The sequence below is a fragment of the Brachyistius frenatus genome, unplaced genomic scaffold, assembly GCF_029030835.1.
Source record: "Brachyistius frenatus isolate BFR_SWC_R1_liver_20210118 unplaced genomic scaffold, ASM2903083v1 Contig_368, whole genome shotgun sequence".
In the NCBI taxonomy this organism is placed as follows: Eukaryota; Metazoa; Chordata; class Actinopteri; family Embiotocidae; genus Brachyistius; species Brachyistius frenatus.
Window position 1 is genome coordinate 184095 of NW_027210967.1, and position 16699 is coordinate 200793.

The following is a 16699-nucleotide window of genomic DNA, read 5'->3' on the forward strand; positions in this document are numbered from 1 at the left end:
TAAAAAATAAGTGACCTCATTTTTAGGTGTCTTTTCTTTTTTTTTTCTTGATGCATTTGAGCTTCCACTGTGAAAGCGCCTGCAACAAACTGAACTGATTTGCTCACCTCTGCGTGGGCTAAACATCCACCACGGGCCTCTAAGTGATGCAAAAGCTTTAACAGGGAACCTTCTGTTAAATGATGCATGTAAATACAAACCGTTCAAACAGGCTGACTGTAAACACGATCCATATATCTTGTCTATCGCAGAGAGAGCGGCGGCCCTCAGCTCTTCTCTGAGGGCCCGTCTGCGGCGCCTGGAGGAGAGGAACCGGTACCGTCTCCCCGGTGCAGGGAGCTATCGATTTTCTGTCTGATGAGCTTTTAATAAGTCATGCCAAATAGCGAGCCATGTAGGAGATGCATTATGATGTAGTTATGTTGTGTTATCATGTTGCCTGTCGTCTATCATTGACTTTCAGCTGCTCTCAATACGAAGCCCAAAATTTTAAGTCGGCCGTGTGAGGACTCACCACTTGAAAGGATCTTTGGCCGGCAGGGACACATTTCCGGTCTGAGATTAAAGTCTCCTCCAGTCATCCATGTGCACGTAAAAGCAGCATCATTCTGGACCATCAGGATCGAGACCTCTTGGGGATAACCACGGTCTGTTCTGCCCACTACGGCAAAAAGGAGGTGAGTGGAGGGGGGTTCAATAACTAATGAGCCAACCACCTATCTTCCAGCCATTCATCAAAGTCTGGCCTGTGAGCTGGCTGTGTGTGAAGTGGATCCCATCATCACACTAGATTAGGTTTAGGTAAACTCCCACCTCTTAAATCAGTGGGCTTCTGGGTAACTGCTCCCCAGTCTGCTGCCCTGCAAGTATTGCACACTGAGGGTCCCCTGCAGTGAGGAAGTTAAATTGAATCACTTTATTAGAATGAATATTAATAATAATGTCATTTGACAATTTAAATTGATATATACATTCATGCACATCAGTGTTTTTTTTAAAAAAAAATTTTTTATTGCAGCAACAGATTAGTCAGCACCCCATTAGTCACCATTAATTGAAGTTCAATCCAGGCTTCCTCTTGCATGCCCCCTGCTGACAATGCATTACTACCACCCCCCTAAAATAACACACAAAAACACTCATTATCAGTCAGATGTTTTAACAAGTTTATTGAGCATCAGTGACAGGTGGTGAAGGAGGGGCATTTACTCCCACCGAGATACAACGACCAGCTCAATCGCCTCACTGAAGCCTCATTTTCACTTTGTTGGAAATGTACAGAAAAGCCTACTCAAGAAACAGAACAAGAAAGAGACAGAGAAACCTGGATAAACAGACTAAAAGTAAAAAAATATATATATTATGAGAAGTTCAGCAGCTGAGGCTTGATGAGAATGAACACAAATGAATGTAATAGATTTATATCTAGTACACCTGTAAATCCAACTATCAAACCTGTTTACATTGTTTGATCCACTTGTATTTATTTCTGGCTGTTTCAGTCGGTGGTATTTTGTACTGGATTACACTACATACGTTGTATTTCTAATTAATCCAACACATCTAAAATAAAATAGTGTCCTCAGTTCACAAGGTTTTCCAAAAAGCTTTTCTCCTCCTAACTCAGTGGAACAATATGTAAAAAAAAAAAAACAGTCAACCATCACGAGACATTTGCAGATAACATCTTGTGAAAGTAGAAGTTCACAAAAGAAAGAAACTCTTAGTCTTTCCGTTCGCATCAGTTTGCAGCGCTGCCGGTAGTTTGGTCCGATCGAAGGACGACCTCCTGAGTTTCTTGTGCCGTCTTTTTGAAGTAGCGTTCGGCCTGCAGTTCCTCAAAGCAGAATTCGGCGGCGCCGCTGAGCAGCAGCTCTTTACAGTACATGCTTTGCTCCTGTAGTTTTCCGGACTCCGCCTCCTTCTGTTGCAGACGATGGTCCTGCAGCCTCTTCAGAGGAGTTTCCTCTCTGATCGGCTTACGCGCTGACAAAACCGTGTTCACCGCCGGGTTGATCTTACATGGAGTCCTGAGGGAAAGATCGAACGATGCACTTATATTGAATTTGCAGTGATATATGAAAGAGAGACTAGCTGCAGCAGAAATAGCTTTAACTATCAAAACGGTTGGTGAATTCATTTCAGGAATATGCTGCTTCGTATTCTCATCAACCTGATCTGATGCACACTTAATATTTATGTCTGATATTAAGTTATGAAACGGCAGATAAAATATGAAGCCACTCACATTGTTGGAGGCTGGTCTGTCTCCTCAACAAATGGTTGGAAGGTGGGTTTGGGAGGAGGCGGAGCCATAATCGTATGTCCAAACTTTGACTTCTGGGGCATCTATGATTTATGAACAGAGAAAAAGATAAATATACACATCTAAGTCCACTAACAAAGAGCCTGTTCTCTCTTACCTTGACATCGCACCATTTTTCAGGCCTCTGCTCGTTCTCCTTTGCTCTGGATGTGGGCGGAGCTCCCCAGGACTCCAGCTTAGACTCTGATGAAGCAGCGCTTTGAGCTTTGTTCTCATCAAAAACCACCAACCGGCTGTTTGAAGCGTTGCCGAGGACAGCGGCGCCGTGTGACCGCAGGCCTCCAGAAACATCTGTCCAAAAAAAACCAAACATCAAAATTAAACATCTTTCCACCAAAATAATGCTCAAATCTAAAGGCGTAACATCAGCTCAGCCTTTTGTTATATTCATGCGTTTACTTCTGATTGCCGTCCCGGTTCTGTTGACGGGGGCGATCCACTTCTTCTTCCCTCTATGTTTGAGGTCGGATAAAGAAACCCTCTCGGGTTGTTTGGACTCATCGTCGCTGCTGTCCTCCTCGACGTTCATCATCGCCTGCCGGGACACGCGTGCCTGCAGAGCTCTATGGACATCAAAACGTAAAACTGTGGTTGAATGGAGGGTAAATATTTTACTCTCAAATTCTACAAAACTGGACCTACTTGTGAAAGTGAAGGAGCTTATCGTGCGGCTCGGCACGCTTCTTGAAGCCCTCTTGGTAGACCAGGTCTGCTTTGCGATAGTTGGCCTGATTCTCGTACTCCTCAGACCAGGCGATGTAGAGGGACGCCTGCGTCACTCCGATTTCCTGCGCTTGCATGTACCTGTAAATGTCCAACGGCTCCACGCAGTTCTCTGCCTGGTGACGTACAACGCACACGTACGGAAAAAGTTATTCAGGCGTATTTGGTTTGAGAAAGAAACAGAATTAGTCCGAGGTGTAAAGCTGTTGGACGTACAAATTTGACGCAGAGGTCGACGTATCGAGGGTCATCGTGATACGTTTTTTCCTCCGTGAATCTGGTCACGACTCGCTCCAGCAGCGTGGCGAGGTTGCTTTCTTTTCCTCCCTGAGGGAAAGTTTGCTCCGTCCACTTTATGTACCTGTTAAAAACAGAAGCATGTTGGGATCAGGGAGAGATTTAAGAGCGGCGCTCATGAACACACGCATACTACGACTTTCGCTTACCGATCCCAAACGCTGAGCGGATCATCTCCTTCATACAGGCGCAGCTCAGACTCAAAAGCTCTGAAAGGAAAAACAATAATAATTACAAACCCTTGTTTAATCGCAGTATATCGACGAGGACAGAGTGTTTTCATCCGTACTGTTTCTGTTGGTTGATCGCAGAAGTGGGACCGTCTTGTTGTTGACTGAGCGCCTGATGTAAAGCTGATATGTCTCGACCTCGCCGGAGTGGCTGGATGTTTTCTTTGCTTAGCTCCCATTCAACATCTCCTCCTTCTGCCATCATGGAAATGGAAACTAGACACCTGTAGACACACAGACGTACGTTTACTTGCAGATACACTTTTACATTTAATTTAAATATCTTTGGGTTTTGGACTGTGTTGAACAAAACAAAACAAAAAATCTCATCTTTGGGTTGTGATGGCTTTTAAATCACAGACCTCTGTGTAATGTAGTATTAAATTAAATTCTTATTAAGTCGCATAATTATTCCAACTGAAAGGAATCTGGTTCTGGTATAAAGAGTTTTATTTATGCTTTTACAACTTATATTTGTGTTGCATTGTAATCCTGCTGTATATTACCACGTACAAGTATTCCATGTATTTATTATTTTTTTTAAACTATTCTCATTCGTATTTTTGACTGTTTCGGACTTAAATCGGTTGTTTTGAGTGAAAACTGAAGAGAAAAATAAAAACCGTGATGGGAAACGTCCAGAAGGGTTACGAGCACGAGGACCGGATTTAAAACGGGAACTCGTAAATATGTCAATTAAAATAACGAGTGTTCTAATGTTAGACAGCATAACAACGTCAGAGATGAGGAGATAAAGTGTTGGAGATAAAGTGTTGGAGATAAAGTGTTGGAGATAAAGTGTTGGAGATAAAGTGTTGGAGATAAAGTGTTGGAGATAAAGTGTTGGAGATAAAGTGTTGTTTACTGGAGATGTCATCTCCCATCTCTGCAGCGCTGCTTCCGGTAACGGACCAGCTCGCCGTCAGTAGCTTCAGCTCGATCGAGTTTGTCGCTGTTCGCGTAATTTTATGGACATTTACCGCTCAGGTGTGAAATAAAAATGGATAACGCACCTTACCGCTTACTGTCCCGGTTCCAGATGTTTGTATTTGTTCCGCAGTTGTAACTTTTGTCGCAGGATGAACGACGTTGGACGGTCGGGCTCTCCCGTTTTGAACGACGCCCGCGAGACAATTTGGCGAAAGCTGATTGGAGGAACAAAAAAAAACAGGAAACCGTAAACTTGACGTCACAACGCAGCTTCCGGTTTGGTTCCTGTTTTGATTGTGGCAACGTTGAAAAGCTGTAAAATAGGGAGCTAGCCGCCAGGTTAGGGTTCATTGAGTGGATTTTCCTGATATATTCACATATACGGCGTTATCAGTCATTATTATAACTGTCTGTCTGATGACTCTGCACGTGTCGGGATGGACAATCGTTGCTATTGTTGTGCATCAAAGTTCAGTCTCTTTAAGAAGGAGGTAAGGTATCTGCTGACTAATATCAAACACACACATCCGCATGAAAGCGGTTTTTATGGAAAGTATCGTGTTTATTTTACGTCGTGATGTCTTCACAGCTGGGCTGTAAGAGCTGCGGTCGCTCCTTCTGCTCCAGCTGTTTGACTTTCAGCGCCGTGGTGCCTCGTTGTGGAAACACCCAGCAGAAGGTCTGCAAGCAGTGCCATGGCAATCTGACGAGGTGGAGCTCAAGCACAGCACAGCACGTACATGCACTGAGATGAAGCCATAAGTAATCCTTCAACCGTTTTATTTATTTTTTTACCCCTCTCCATTTTTAGTGGGGAATCTCCAAACAACGCCGGACGATGGTCTCCTCCAGAAAATTACAAAAAGTCAGTTTATGATGACGATGGGAAAGAAAAAAAAAATTCAGCACAGCAGGTTTCATGATACCTAAAGTTCACGTGTTTTTCCACAGGCGGGTCGCCGCACTGGAGGCCAAACAGCAGGGACAGCTGACGCAGCCCGTCGTACATGGAAGCAGCAGAAACAGCAAAGCCGGCCATCTACCCACCAGAGCCCCGAGTAAAGAAGATCAGGCTATTGCTGAAAGACTTCAAAGGCTCAAAGAGGATACTACGCCAAGTGAGGAAATCAGATGTTTTTAGTAGCTACCATTTTGATGTAATCTGACAAATGCGGTACTTTATTTATTTCCTGTGCGATTTGAACCTTTTTACCTTTTCTTCAGAGTCCATCCCCTCCGAGAAAGAGCTTGAGTCTCGCCTCGCTGCTCTGAAAGCTCCCAGCCAGCCGGTTTCTTCTGCAGAGGAGATGGAGGACCGTCTGGCGGCTCTACGCGGTCACCCGCCACCGTCTCAAGCTCCTCCTCCTGTGAGCTCAGCCCATTCCTACTTACGTGTAAAATGTCGAGCTTTTAGTGCTAAATTGTTCCCTGTAACAACGGGCTCGTGTGCTCATTCACACAGGTGCATCAGCCTCCAGATAATCGGACTCAGACTGAACAAGCCAGTGATTTGATCACTCAGATGACAGAGGAGGTTGCCATTGACAACCAGCAATCAAACCCTGAATGCAGTACGATGTTACTCGTCTCACAAATTGATTCTCAATCAATAAATAATGATGCAGTCGTACACTATTATAATAATCACATCACGTGCTTCTGCACCGCTCACCTAAATATGCTCAAAGACATGATTCCCTCTGCAGGTGTAGACGGCCGTATGAATGATCTTAACAAGGGGGAGGGGGAGATGTTGGATGAGAATTTGGAGGAGAACCAGGGTGCAGTCAAGGAGCTGGAAACTGAGAAAACCCGCCTGCTTGAGGAGGCCATGGAGGAGCTGAGGAAGGAGCACCATTCCCAGGATCAGATCCTCGACATGGCCAAGAGACTGGCGCAGCTGAAGGGGCAGGACCCCGACAAAGGTGCTTAACATGCACAGATATCGGCGCTTATCTCATGTTATCCTTCGTTTTAAATCACAGTGTTAGATAATATGATACGATCTTGTAACTTTGGTGGCCATGAGAAGTGTTAAAATACTAGTGTATCACAAACTGACATTTATTTATATTTCATTTGGAGTTACTGCGGAGGACTTCAACCATCCTGACAGTGAAGAGGAGACTGAGGAAGAAGCTGTAATGAGAGTGTTAAAACAGGTATGGGAGGTGGGTGGGGAAGGGGGGAGGGGTTAAGGACCAATAAGCATCACACTATAATGTAGATGATGATGAATCGTGCATAATTTATTTAATATTAAATACAAATTACACTGTTAAAAATGTCTGTGACCTAATTCAGACCTGACCCGTCTGCCACAAGGGGCCGCTATTTTACACTTTTCATCATTTCTAATGTGAACAACAGGGTTTTCTGTCTGATTTTTGTTCCAGCTCTCAGAAGAAGCTGTATTGGACGAAGCCAGCGGCTACAACATACCGTTAGAACAGAGCGGCCCAAAGAACACAGAAAAGACAAAAACCTCAAAGAAATCGGTAATAAAAAAAAAAAACACTCAAAAATACACATTCATAATGTTGATTTAAGCTATTCGACATTTAAACCTTTGTTGTGTTTTAAAGACCCGGGCTCCTGCGCCCAAGAGCAAGATTTCACCCGCTGCTGTAGCACATGAACCATCAGACAGCGACGAGGAAGAGCTCCTGTGGTGCTGCATCTGTAACCAGGACGCCACCCTTCGCTGTCACACCTGCGATGGAGACCTGTACTGCAACCGCTGCTTCAGGTAACATAACACACACGGATTAGAAGAAGCACAACACGTCTTGCGGAGCCTTGCAAGGAAGTCGTAACTGTGATCCCCTGAAAAAGATGGCTGTGATTTGGAATGCATACCATGACCCAGATAAATTGTAGGCAGGCTGCTGCCATACTGTCAAGCAGCATGAATATAAAGTATTTAGTCTGATGAATTATCAATCCACCCTCCATTTTCTCCCCAGGGAAGGCCATGATAAATATGACAGGATGGAGCATCGCACCAGTAGCTACACTGCACCGAAGAAGAAGAGGAAGACATGATAGACTGTGCTGCAGGCGTTTGCCTTATCAGGCTCTGGTCAGTCATCACTTGTTTGGTCGGACGTACTCCTGAGCCTTAAATGACTTATTGTTGTTAATGAAACAGCATGTCAGCAAAATTGAAACGGCATTTATTATTTAAAGCAAGCCAGAACTCCTCAATTTATCCAATAATTCCCAGGAAAAGCTGCACCTGCTTCCTGCAATTGCTCAGATTAATAACAAAAAAAAGAAAAGGAATATGTTAAGAAACAAAAGGTAACATTTCTAACAGAGCACATGTTAGACAGACATAAATCCTGAATAAATGCAATACAATACGTGTAATATCTGAAACATAGCTTAGTTTTTATGGAATGTATAAAATAATAGAAGTGACTTTTGCACAGGCTGTTAGACAGTGTTGGCTCTTTACTCCACAGCTGCTGCACGCAAGTCTAAAACTGTCCAACTTCAAGTTTATTTTAATGTCCGTCGTCCTACTTCCTAATAGCAACAAAGGCTCATATCGAGTGCACTTTGCACTTGTCATTGTTTGATCGTTTTAATGTTTTTACAGCCCGTACAGAAAGCAGACGCATCATGATCTCATCTGGGATGATGTACAATCCCAGACTACTGTCAGCTCTGGACCGAAGCAGCACAGAGGAGTCAGTATAAAAGGATTACTGAGGGCTTTGTTTTCTTTTGGCAGTCACTGCAGTCACTCTTATAATCTATGTTTGGCTCCGACTCTGACATGAGTATTCGCTTTCTTGTCCCTACGTGTAATTTTATTATAAATGAAGCAAGAAGCATTGGGCACGATGTCGCATTTAAGAGGAAACAAGCATATATTTTTATTTTTATTTTTAACACCGAGGCCTTGATCAAAGACGGCGGTACTTGACGAAAATGTCTCGGTGTGGTGGGCCTGGTCAGAAGTGTAGTCTTGCAGTACGGATGGCTTCTGTGTCAGAGAAGCAAGAGTGGAACCGGAGGGGGGGAGGGCATACAAATTACTATAATGGAGCCCTGAACCGAAAGACCCCCTGTGTATGGCAGCGAGGAGGCCAGAGTGCAGTTTCATCAGTGTGCATTACTGTCTCACCAACTGAGGAGAAACCATAATTACACTCTCCTCCGGGGCCTCGGCTCCATTAACGTTCGTATTGAGGGCCGTTACTGTGTTTGCCTTTTTTTCTGGCCATGTCATACACGCACCACAGACAGGAAATGGATGAGGATAATGGATGCACACTTAATGGAACATCCTGCTGCTGATTTCACTGTGTTTACTCTTTAGACTTGACATGTCAACGTCTCCTTTGTTTCCGTCGCTCTGTTGAAAAATATACAGTGGAAAATAGCCCGTTGCATTGTGGGACTGATATGCTGACTGCCTTCCTATAGGGAAGTCCTACAGTTGTCTCCAGACAGTAGGGCGTAATCCTTCTTTGTGTTTTAGAGCAGTAATCAAGAGCAATTGTGGTAACAGGGTAGTTTAAACGGTACTTTAAATGTAACCGTTGTAATGTACATGTTGATATTTATTTGTATATGTGGTATAAATAATACCTGATGATACATAATCGCTTTGTTAAAAATCAGATGTAACCATTTCCAAAATTCAAGAACAGCCTTGTTTTGAAAATGTTCAGTTTTATTTCGACAACACTGTTATCTGAACAAAATATCTATGTACATAAATATGCAACTGAAAATGTACAGTCTTACACAAAAAACAGTCCATCTGAGTAAATAGACAGTACAACTTTTATCACATTGGTATGTTAATGGGGAGACAAAATGTTATAGCGGTCCATAAATTAAAAGTGAAATAAAAATTTAAAAAATCCATTCAAAACCCGACTGCTCTGCTTTTAGACTGAGGTTGACCCAGGGAGGGGGGAGATGGGGGAGATGGGGGAGAGGGCAGGACGAGAGTCCCCCGGACTTGCGAAGTGCACATTCAGGCATCCAAACGGCTCCACGTTGTCTCGATTCTTAATTTGACCTATAATTATTTCTTCAAGGGACCTGACATTTTGCGTAGACCTTTTATCCTGTAGAGCAGCCCGTTGATAAAATCCTGTGGGGGGAAAAGGACAGATTCTTTTCTGTAACTTTTATAAACTAGACAACATAAAAATGACAATAATGAAGTCATGTTATTGTTTCTTAGTGGATTCATCTTTCAGTCTTTTTTTTTTTAATGATTTTAATGTTGTGTATATAGTTCTTTTGTCTCACCTCTTTTGGCTTCCCGCATTCCTGCAACAGCTCCTAACAAAGACAACAAGCAGAAATAAAGCTCACTAACATTTCCCATCGCTCATTCTCTGATAACATCACAACACCGGATTCCAGCAAGGGTCAAGTGTTTCTTAAACTGTTTCCCCACATAGCAAATAGTCACGTGTACAGAGGCATCGATTAGAAACCTGCAAAGTGTTCAAATGTTCATATTCTGTGGGCTGAATGTTGACAGATAATATGAAGTAAATGACTGAATAAACCAACTTAAGACCTAAGGATTTAACATTGTGATATGAATAAAGTTGGGACATTATATCATATTTCTGTTAATCTACTCAATCTCACCTGCAGCCGGCTTCTCTGGCCTTCGTCCGGCAGCTCGAGAAGCTCGTCTATGTCGATCTCTAACTCCGGGATCTCTTCCTCCTGTGAGAGCCCAGAGAAATAAAACAGTATTATTACACTTGTGTTTCTGCATGCTACAAAAGTTTGTAAATTGCACCGTACTGTATAATCTGGGTCTCTTGCCATCCTTTCACTCCCAGTGGTAAGAGGGTCGACAGTGACAATTCTAACATTATCAGGTTTTAAAACATCACCTCGCTTTTGTTTCGGAGGTAATAATATAGTTATCAGTGTGGATTTTTATTGTAGAAATTGAGAAAGAAAAATAGGCGCGTATGTCATAATGATGCGATTGATGCGCTGTACACACGAGCCGAGCTGAAGAGCACTGAGGCAGAAAGGCAGTCGGAGGCCATCCTGCCACATGCCACCATCAGATTTCATGGATGGTTTACCCAGCTAGCATTTCGCTCAGCCATTACTGACACAGTTTAAATATTTTCCAAAGAATATATATTCATCTCAGATGGGTTGTTACACATTGCATCTGAAATAAGGGGTCGTATTCACTGGAATATACTGACCTGTGTGTTTTCTAAAGCAAACCCCTGTTTTTAAAAATAAAATAAAATGTTATTCTTAACTAAGCAATAGCTGACATGACATTCAAAGATTAATGGCCGTCTGATTTAAAGACTGTAGAAGTCTCCACTTGCAAATATAGCAAAGTAATCAATTCACGTCACGAGCTCTTAATACCTTTCACACACATTATTTCAGAGGGAATGAGAAGTGCTCACTGGACGAATCCTGAACACAAAGATATCTGGAGTCAGCAAGCGTACACTCGCATTTGACAAGTGTGGCCTCTTTTTAGGAGGAATATTTTCCGGTTGGGAAGTTTTCATGGCTGGAGAGAGGATGGGGCTCGCACTGCTTTCTCGATGCGAGAGAGCTAATCAATGTGGAAGTGCTGAGTGGCAGAATAGATGGGCCCACCTTCAGAGTCCCCTGTGCCCCCTCTAATTGATACACACTACCAGTTTGGACCCTGTGATTCTGCTGATGTCTGCAGGATAAATGCAGGAATGAAGTCTTGTTTTTTTCGTTTTCTTTTCATGGCCCATGCTGTACATTTCTGAGCTGTGTGGGTTTACCAGCTCTGTGCTGTGTTAGGCTGCAGATGGTCTTTTTGCTTTGTATTTTGTACTTGGAAGTGTTTCGTGTTCATGAAACACGGCAGATTGTTTTAAGTCTGTCTGCGTTTTATACTTCTTGCTTGTTTTGCATATGTGGGCTTCATTTTACTTTTTTTTCTTGACTCTGAACAACTCCCCAGTTCAGAGTTCACCGCAAGAAAGCATGCCGATAACCAGAGGTAACAGCAGTCTATAGTAATCTATTTGAGAGGGTATTTCAAAACTTAACTCAAAGTTTTGTCACTAAACTATATTCCATTTATCTTATTATTACTCTGGTGTTGATAACTCTAAATACCTGCTCACATTTACTGTAATATGGGATTGTGGCGTTCACCTAGCTTTGGCTGAGCTCTTTTGAATGTGTAGGAGTGTTAAGTGGCCCCACTATAATTATATAACACTATATGTCCACTGAGTAAAGAGTAAATGTGAGCTGCGAGTATACAACAGAAAAACAATTCAAACTGCTCTTTTATTTCTACTGCTCTTAATCCTCCTCCGTCCCCTGCAGAGCACCGCTGAATATCAATGAACCTTCTCACAGAGCTGAGGACAACACATGCATTTATCATGAAGAAGTGCAATATGAACCTTCCAAAGCACTTTCAAGTACTTCATTTTTTTTTCCCGCAGCCACAGTTTCCTGCTTTATGAGAGCTAACTTCATTGTCGGAGGAAAACGGCGTTTTAATGAGGCCTCTGGGCAGAAACCGTCTCAGCAGCACCTTTTTTGAACTTTAAAGTTAAAGCTAAAATGAACGCTGGCACTAGTACTGAAACTCATTAATATAAAAGTGGTTCCCAGATGATTAGAGTCGAGATGAGAAGAACCTCGGCTGGAATTTATAATTCAGAATCAGGAAAGTTTCACCATCATCATGAGTTGATCTAAAGATCTGTTTGCAACTTGTAGTTCTTCATCCCTGTTGTGGTGGTGAACAGATTTCTGACACACAGTTTATAATTGTATTAAGTGTAGTGCTGTATAAATCATTTGGATTATTATTGCTTAAGGATGGGAGATTTATCAGTTTGTTATTTGTCACTCTCATCCAAATGAGTATTAATATATTAATGAGCCCAATGAATGAGTCCCAATGTTTCTGGAGAACTTTGATTTTTTTTACCTGGGGCGACCTGGAGGCCAAAATTGACCCTTGATCTTTGTTAGGTACATTAAAAACAGACTGAAAGCCTGAATGTCCTTGACATTTATGGTGGTCATTATTATTATTTTCATTACATTTATTGCGTGTTATCTAAAGGGAAGTATACTCACTTGAAGTTCTCCACAGTTCCACTTGCCTTCAGATAATCTGCGATGACTGTACATAAATATAAATCATCAACTTTGGACACAAGACAGCTTGAAGCCATGTTACCATGAGCTTTGCTATTCATGATCCTTAACAGAAGAAAAACCTAAATGTGGTAATTAATGACCTATTGTGTCACACCATGCAGGTGAGATCACACTCTTAAAGCCCCTCCAGCAGTAGAGAGTCGAGAAGGGTTTGTTTTGTCCCACTTTCATATTGTGGGTGAAAGCAGTTTGCAGCATGTTTTTGCTGTTACTATTTGAAGCAGGTTTAGTTTAATGTCCTGTAATTTCCCAGCATGTTACATAACACAGTCTAATGGCCTGTCACTAGAAAATATTACAACCAAACCCTGACATCAAACACAGTGTGGTTCTACTACACTCGCTGTGTGTTTGCTATTATAAAGGAAACCATGCCCAGGAAAATGTGTCTGTTGTGAGAAACCTTTCCTTTTCCAGGCAAAGGCACGAACTGTCAACTATCAAAATATGCATTAACTGAATGAGTCATGGTGTAATTAAAGGGGGGTAAACAAAGTGTAAAGAACCAAAACCTGTTGTTTGATTATATAAAACCAACAAAAAATGTTAAGAACTTGATTGGAGTTGCTCTGGATTAGTTTTAAATCTAGTCTCCATCAAGTTTTAAACAAATTAACTTTTTGACAAAACAAAAAGAGTTTCTACATTTCAGTAAAACAGGTGTTCACTGAAAAGACCTAAAACACAGATCTGAGCTCCAAACACGCCGGCCTTGAAGTTGTTTGTAGTTTTCTGGCCTGTTTGAGAACTTTTTCTTTCTTTTTTTTTTTTACACCTTTTTTTAAGATTACCATTTTTGAAAAGGTGTGAAGTCTGCAATGAAGGCGGCCGCTCCAGACCGAGGCAGCACGAGTATGAATTAGAGATGTGGCTAAATAATTCAGGCCGAGACACAGGGGACTGACGGTAAATGCTTCCACGCGGAAGACTTGGAGACCCAACAGAGTAACCTTCCCCTGAGTCCATGCAAAATTCATTACACCGCCCACTGCACATGGACAAGCCTCAGCTAATTCCACACAAGTGACTAATGCAAATATCCAGTCTGTCCCAGCTGGAACGTTGAGCCTTTTCATATGAACATAGACTGCTCTGAGGAGGAAGTTAACATCGTAACTTCATATATGATTTATATCTCAATTAAATAATTTTGTGGTGTTTCGTGCCACCGTAATTCCATCCATCACGTAGCCGGAGGGAAACATCCACTATCTGTGCTGTGCATGTGCTGCATGTTAATACTCGGATTAGATTATGTTGGAACCAGCACATGAAAGGCAAAGTACTGAGAATGTGAAATAATTGTATGTTTCTGGGACAAGATCAGAAGAGTTGACTTCAGATCTGTTGTTGTTTTTTTGTCCTTGTGCCCTCTTTTTCACTAATGTGATTTATTCCACCCTCAGCTTCACATTACCATAAATTACCACAGGGAAGGAGGCTTGGGGTGTAGATGGAAGAAACCTCATGAAATTAGTATTGTGGTCTGGAAAATACCTAAACAATATTGAAAATCCCTGTGACTGAAATGTCTCCACCGTATACTAGCGAGGCTCAACCCTGATTATGTACTCACCTGTAACCACATTTCTCTAAAAAAAAAAAAAAAAACTCTGACAGCCAGCCAGTCAAATGGATGAGAATGAATATGCTCATGTTTTGCATTATAAGGATATGCCATATGCAAAGGGCTCCTTGGCAGAGTAAGGAGACACCTGACGGAGAGGTGGCTGCAGGCTCCCTCCGGGAGGTTTGGGAAATAAATGCGAAACACTTTGTCTCTGCCTTCTCAGCCGTGAAACGGAGGCGGTGTTGTCATCTAATCTGCATCGTCATTAGGAAGCTCATGCTTCTTAGCAGACACCCCTAATTCCACTGTGCCATGCTGCCTCATGTGGGCGGTGAGACATCTGTTGCCATGGTTTCCCCCTCAGATAATGCCAAGCGAATCAATATGGAGGCTCTGACATAATTGGATTGTGTCTCTCTGTACAGGAGCTGAGTTATGAAGGCTGCGTCGTTGTGTGTTTATAAACTGGCTGATGTCTCGCTGTAATCCCAACTACATATTAAAATGTAACCATTCATATAATTAGAGCATGAATTAAACACACCAGTGAAATAATAAGTGTATGTTTCCATGCTATAAGTCTTGTATTAAAGGCTATAACTGAGAGCGTAAAAAAAAACCAACCTCTTCATGCTGTGTTCATTTATGAAATGTTGTTTGATGTCAAAACTCAACATCATTAATCCTTCTACAGTATATGGTGCAGATATATAGTTTCTATCATGCATTGTTATTGAGTGAGTGTGAGGCGATGTGTCTACAGACAGAGAAACAGGGAATAAACACAGACACGAAAATGATGACATAATGTCCCGGATAATGTCCTCTCTACTCCTGTTCTCGGCTTTTATTTGTATTACTTTCACTGTCAGTGGTTGTCAAGGTGTTCAGGTCCTCAGCATTTCTTCGCTGAGGTTGTTACCGATACCAGAATTGAAGAAGAACAAGGTCACACTGTGTAAAACCATCATCTAAATGCCTAAATTGTTAATGTAGCCATATGGCAGCCATACGCCTCAAGAAATCGAGCTGTTATTGAGGTTGCAATATGCTTGCACATGTTTCCTGTAGTGGCTTCAATTAGACTTCAGATCTCTGCAAATAAATCTTCTCACCGCACAGCTGACACTGCGGGCAGGTTAATGACACATCGGGGCTTCTCTGCCAAAAATGTGCCTCCATGAAGCACAGCTTCCTGCCTCCCACCCACTCCTCTTTTAGGCTGCTGTAATCTCTCACACGCGATGGATAGTCCACCACAAGCACGTATGAGCAGTTCAGCGCCTCCTCGATACCCTCTTCCATCACCTCCTCTTCAGGCAGCCAACACACTATACATCTGAGTGTGTGTGTGTGTGTGTGTGTGTGTGTGTGTGTGTGTGTGTGTGTGTGTGTGTGTGTGTGTGTGTGTGTGTGTGTGTGTGTGTGTGTGTGTGTGTGTGTGTGTGTGTGTGTGTGTGTAGCCCTATCCTACCTCACAGTCAAACAGGAGATGCAGCTGCCCGTCAATCCACTCTTCGATGTCCAGCCTCCTCTGCAGGTCCTTGCGGTTGTATTTGACTGTCAGCTTGCCCAGCTTGCGGTGAGCCGGCTCCTCTGTTTTGTCCTTTGCCTGGAACATCACCCTGGACTGGGAGCTGGGATCTGACGCCATGGCTGCCACGGCCTCAGGAGAACCGGGGAAACACACTGAGCTGTCTCGTCCTCTGTTTCACACACACACACACACACACACACACACACACACACACACACACACACACACACACACACACACAGACAGACAGACAGACAGACCCACGGGCTCGTTCGTCCTGGACACCCCGGCTCCGCTGCTCTGCCTCTATCTAGTATCTCCTGTTATCTTGTTGAGTGCTCGTGCTCTCCCTCCCTTTAAAGCTGGCTCTGGGTCGCTTCCTGTCCTCGTCCTCTCTCTCCCTCTCTGCCTCTCTCCCTATGAAGCACTCTGTCTTGCTCTCCCTCCCTCCTCCTCTTGCAACACCCACTGGCTGCACTATCAGGAGGATGGTAATGAGATATGGCTCTCTCTCTCTCTCTCTGTGTGTGTGTGTGTGTGTGTGTGTGTGTGTGTGTGTGTGTGTGTGTGTGTGTGTGTGTGTGTGTGTGTGTGTGTGTGTGTGTGTGTGTGTGTGTGTGTGTGTGTGTGTGTGTGTGTGTGTGTGTGTGTGAGCACGCATTTTAACAGGGTGTGTGTGTGTGCTTTTTTTCCTCCCTCCCTCTTTCTTACAGCAGGTGTGAGAGCATAGGTCAATTACAGTCATAAAAAAGGGGAGAAAGGGTGAAAGATAGTCAACCGCTGCAATCAACTCAGGGTTGTTACTGTGGCTGAAACTATGCCGACAATTCCATCTGACATCACAGAATGTAGAAAAATGCATTTGCACTTTTGTTCTTTCCTCTCAGATCGCT

At 43.0% G+C, this 16699-nt stretch overlaps 3 protein-coding genes across 3 annotated transcripts; 1 reads left to right on the forward strand and 2 right to left on the reverse strand.

The window, feature by feature from the left end:
• Positions 1 to 1151: 1151 nt before the first annotated feature.
• On the reverse strand, positions 1152 to 4597 carry bub1bb (BUB1 mitotic checkpoint serine/threonine kinase Bb). Its single transcript, XM_069724250.1, has 9 exons — positions 4590 to 4597; positions 3636 to 3800; positions 3496 to 3555; positions 3266 to 3410; positions 2969 to 3165; positions 2726 to 2889; positions 2424 to 2617; positions 2249 to 2349; positions 1152 to 2030 (listed from the first exon to the last, which is right to left on the reverse strand). The coding sequence occupies exons 2-9, from the start codon at positions 3779 to 3781 to the stop codon at positions 1742 to 1744; spliced, it is 1296 nt and encodes a 431-aa protein (XP_069580351.1). The 5' UTR covers positions 3782 to 3800; positions 4590 to 4597; the 3' UTR covers positions 1152 to 1741.
• Positions 4598 to 4773: 176 nt separating this feature from the next.
• zfyve19 (zinc finger, FYVE domain containing 19) lies at positions 4774 to 7787 on the forward strand. The gene is made up of 11 exons (XM_069724251.1): positions 4774 to 4997; positions 5096 to 5217; positions 5318 to 5371; positions 5458 to 5624; positions 5731 to 5873; positions 5969 to 6077; positions 6213 to 6431; positions 6592 to 6668; positions 6903 to 7004; positions 7092 to 7255; positions 7473 to 7787. Exons 1-11 carry the CDS (start codon positions 4944 to 4946, stop codon positions 7549 to 7551), a joined length of 1290 nt encoding a protein of 429 aa, XP_069580352.1. The 5' UTR covers positions 4774 to 4943; the 3' UTR covers positions 7552 to 7787.
• Positions 7788 to 9172: 1385 nt separating this feature from the next.
• ppp1r14d (protein phosphatase 1 regulatory inhibitor subunit 14D) lies at positions 9173 to 16250 on the reverse strand. Its single transcript, XM_069724252.1, has 4 exons — positions 15744 to 16250; positions 10135 to 10215; positions 9784 to 9816; positions 9173 to 9622 (listed from the first exon to the last, which is right to left on the reverse strand). Exons 1-4 carry the CDS (start codon positions 15921 to 15923, stop codon positions 9554 to 9556), a joined length of 363 nt encoding a protein of 120 aa, XP_069580353.1. The 5' UTR covers positions 15924 to 16250; the 3' UTR covers positions 9173 to 9553.
• Between the last annotated feature and the right edge of the window lie 449 nt (positions 16251 to 16699).

Coding starts and splice junctions, on each gene's coding strand:
- bub1bb (XM_069724250.1), bottom strand. CDS start 3,781: ATGATGGCAGAAGGAGGAGATGTTGAATGGGAGCTAAGCAAAGAAAAC. Junction 2,890..2,968: donor AAGCTCCTTCACTTTCACAA/GTAGGTCCAGTT, acceptor TGATGTCCATAG/AGCTCTGCAGGCACGCGTGT. Junction 2,350..2,423: donor AAAAATGGTGCGATGTCAAG/GTAAGAGAGAAC, acceptor CATAAATCATAG/ATGCCCCAGAAGTCAAAGTT.
- zfyve19 (XM_069724251.1), top strand. CDS start 4,944: ATGGACAATCGTTGCTATTGTTGTGCATCAAAGTTCAGTCTCTTTAAG. Junction 5,372..5,457: donor CCTCCAGAAAATTACAAAAA/GTCAGTTTATGA, acceptor GTTTTTCCACAG/GCGGGTCGCCGCACTGGAGG. Junction 7,005..7,091: donor CAAAAACCTCAAAGAAATCG/GTAATAAAAAAA, acceptor TGTGTTTTAAAG/ACCCGGGCTCCTGCGCCCAA.
- ppp1r14d (XM_069724252.1), bottom strand. CDS start 15,923: ATGGCGTCAGATCCCAGCTCCCAGTCCAGGGTGATGTTCCAGGCAAAG. Junction 9,817..10,134: donor GCCAGAGAAGCCGGCTGCAG/GTGAGATTGAGT, acceptor TGTCTTTGTTAG/GAGCTGTTGCAGGAATGCGG. Junction 9,623..9,783: donor AATGCGGGAAGCCAAAAGAG/GTGAGACAAAAG, acceptor TTCCCCCCACAG/GATTTTATCAACGGGCTGCT.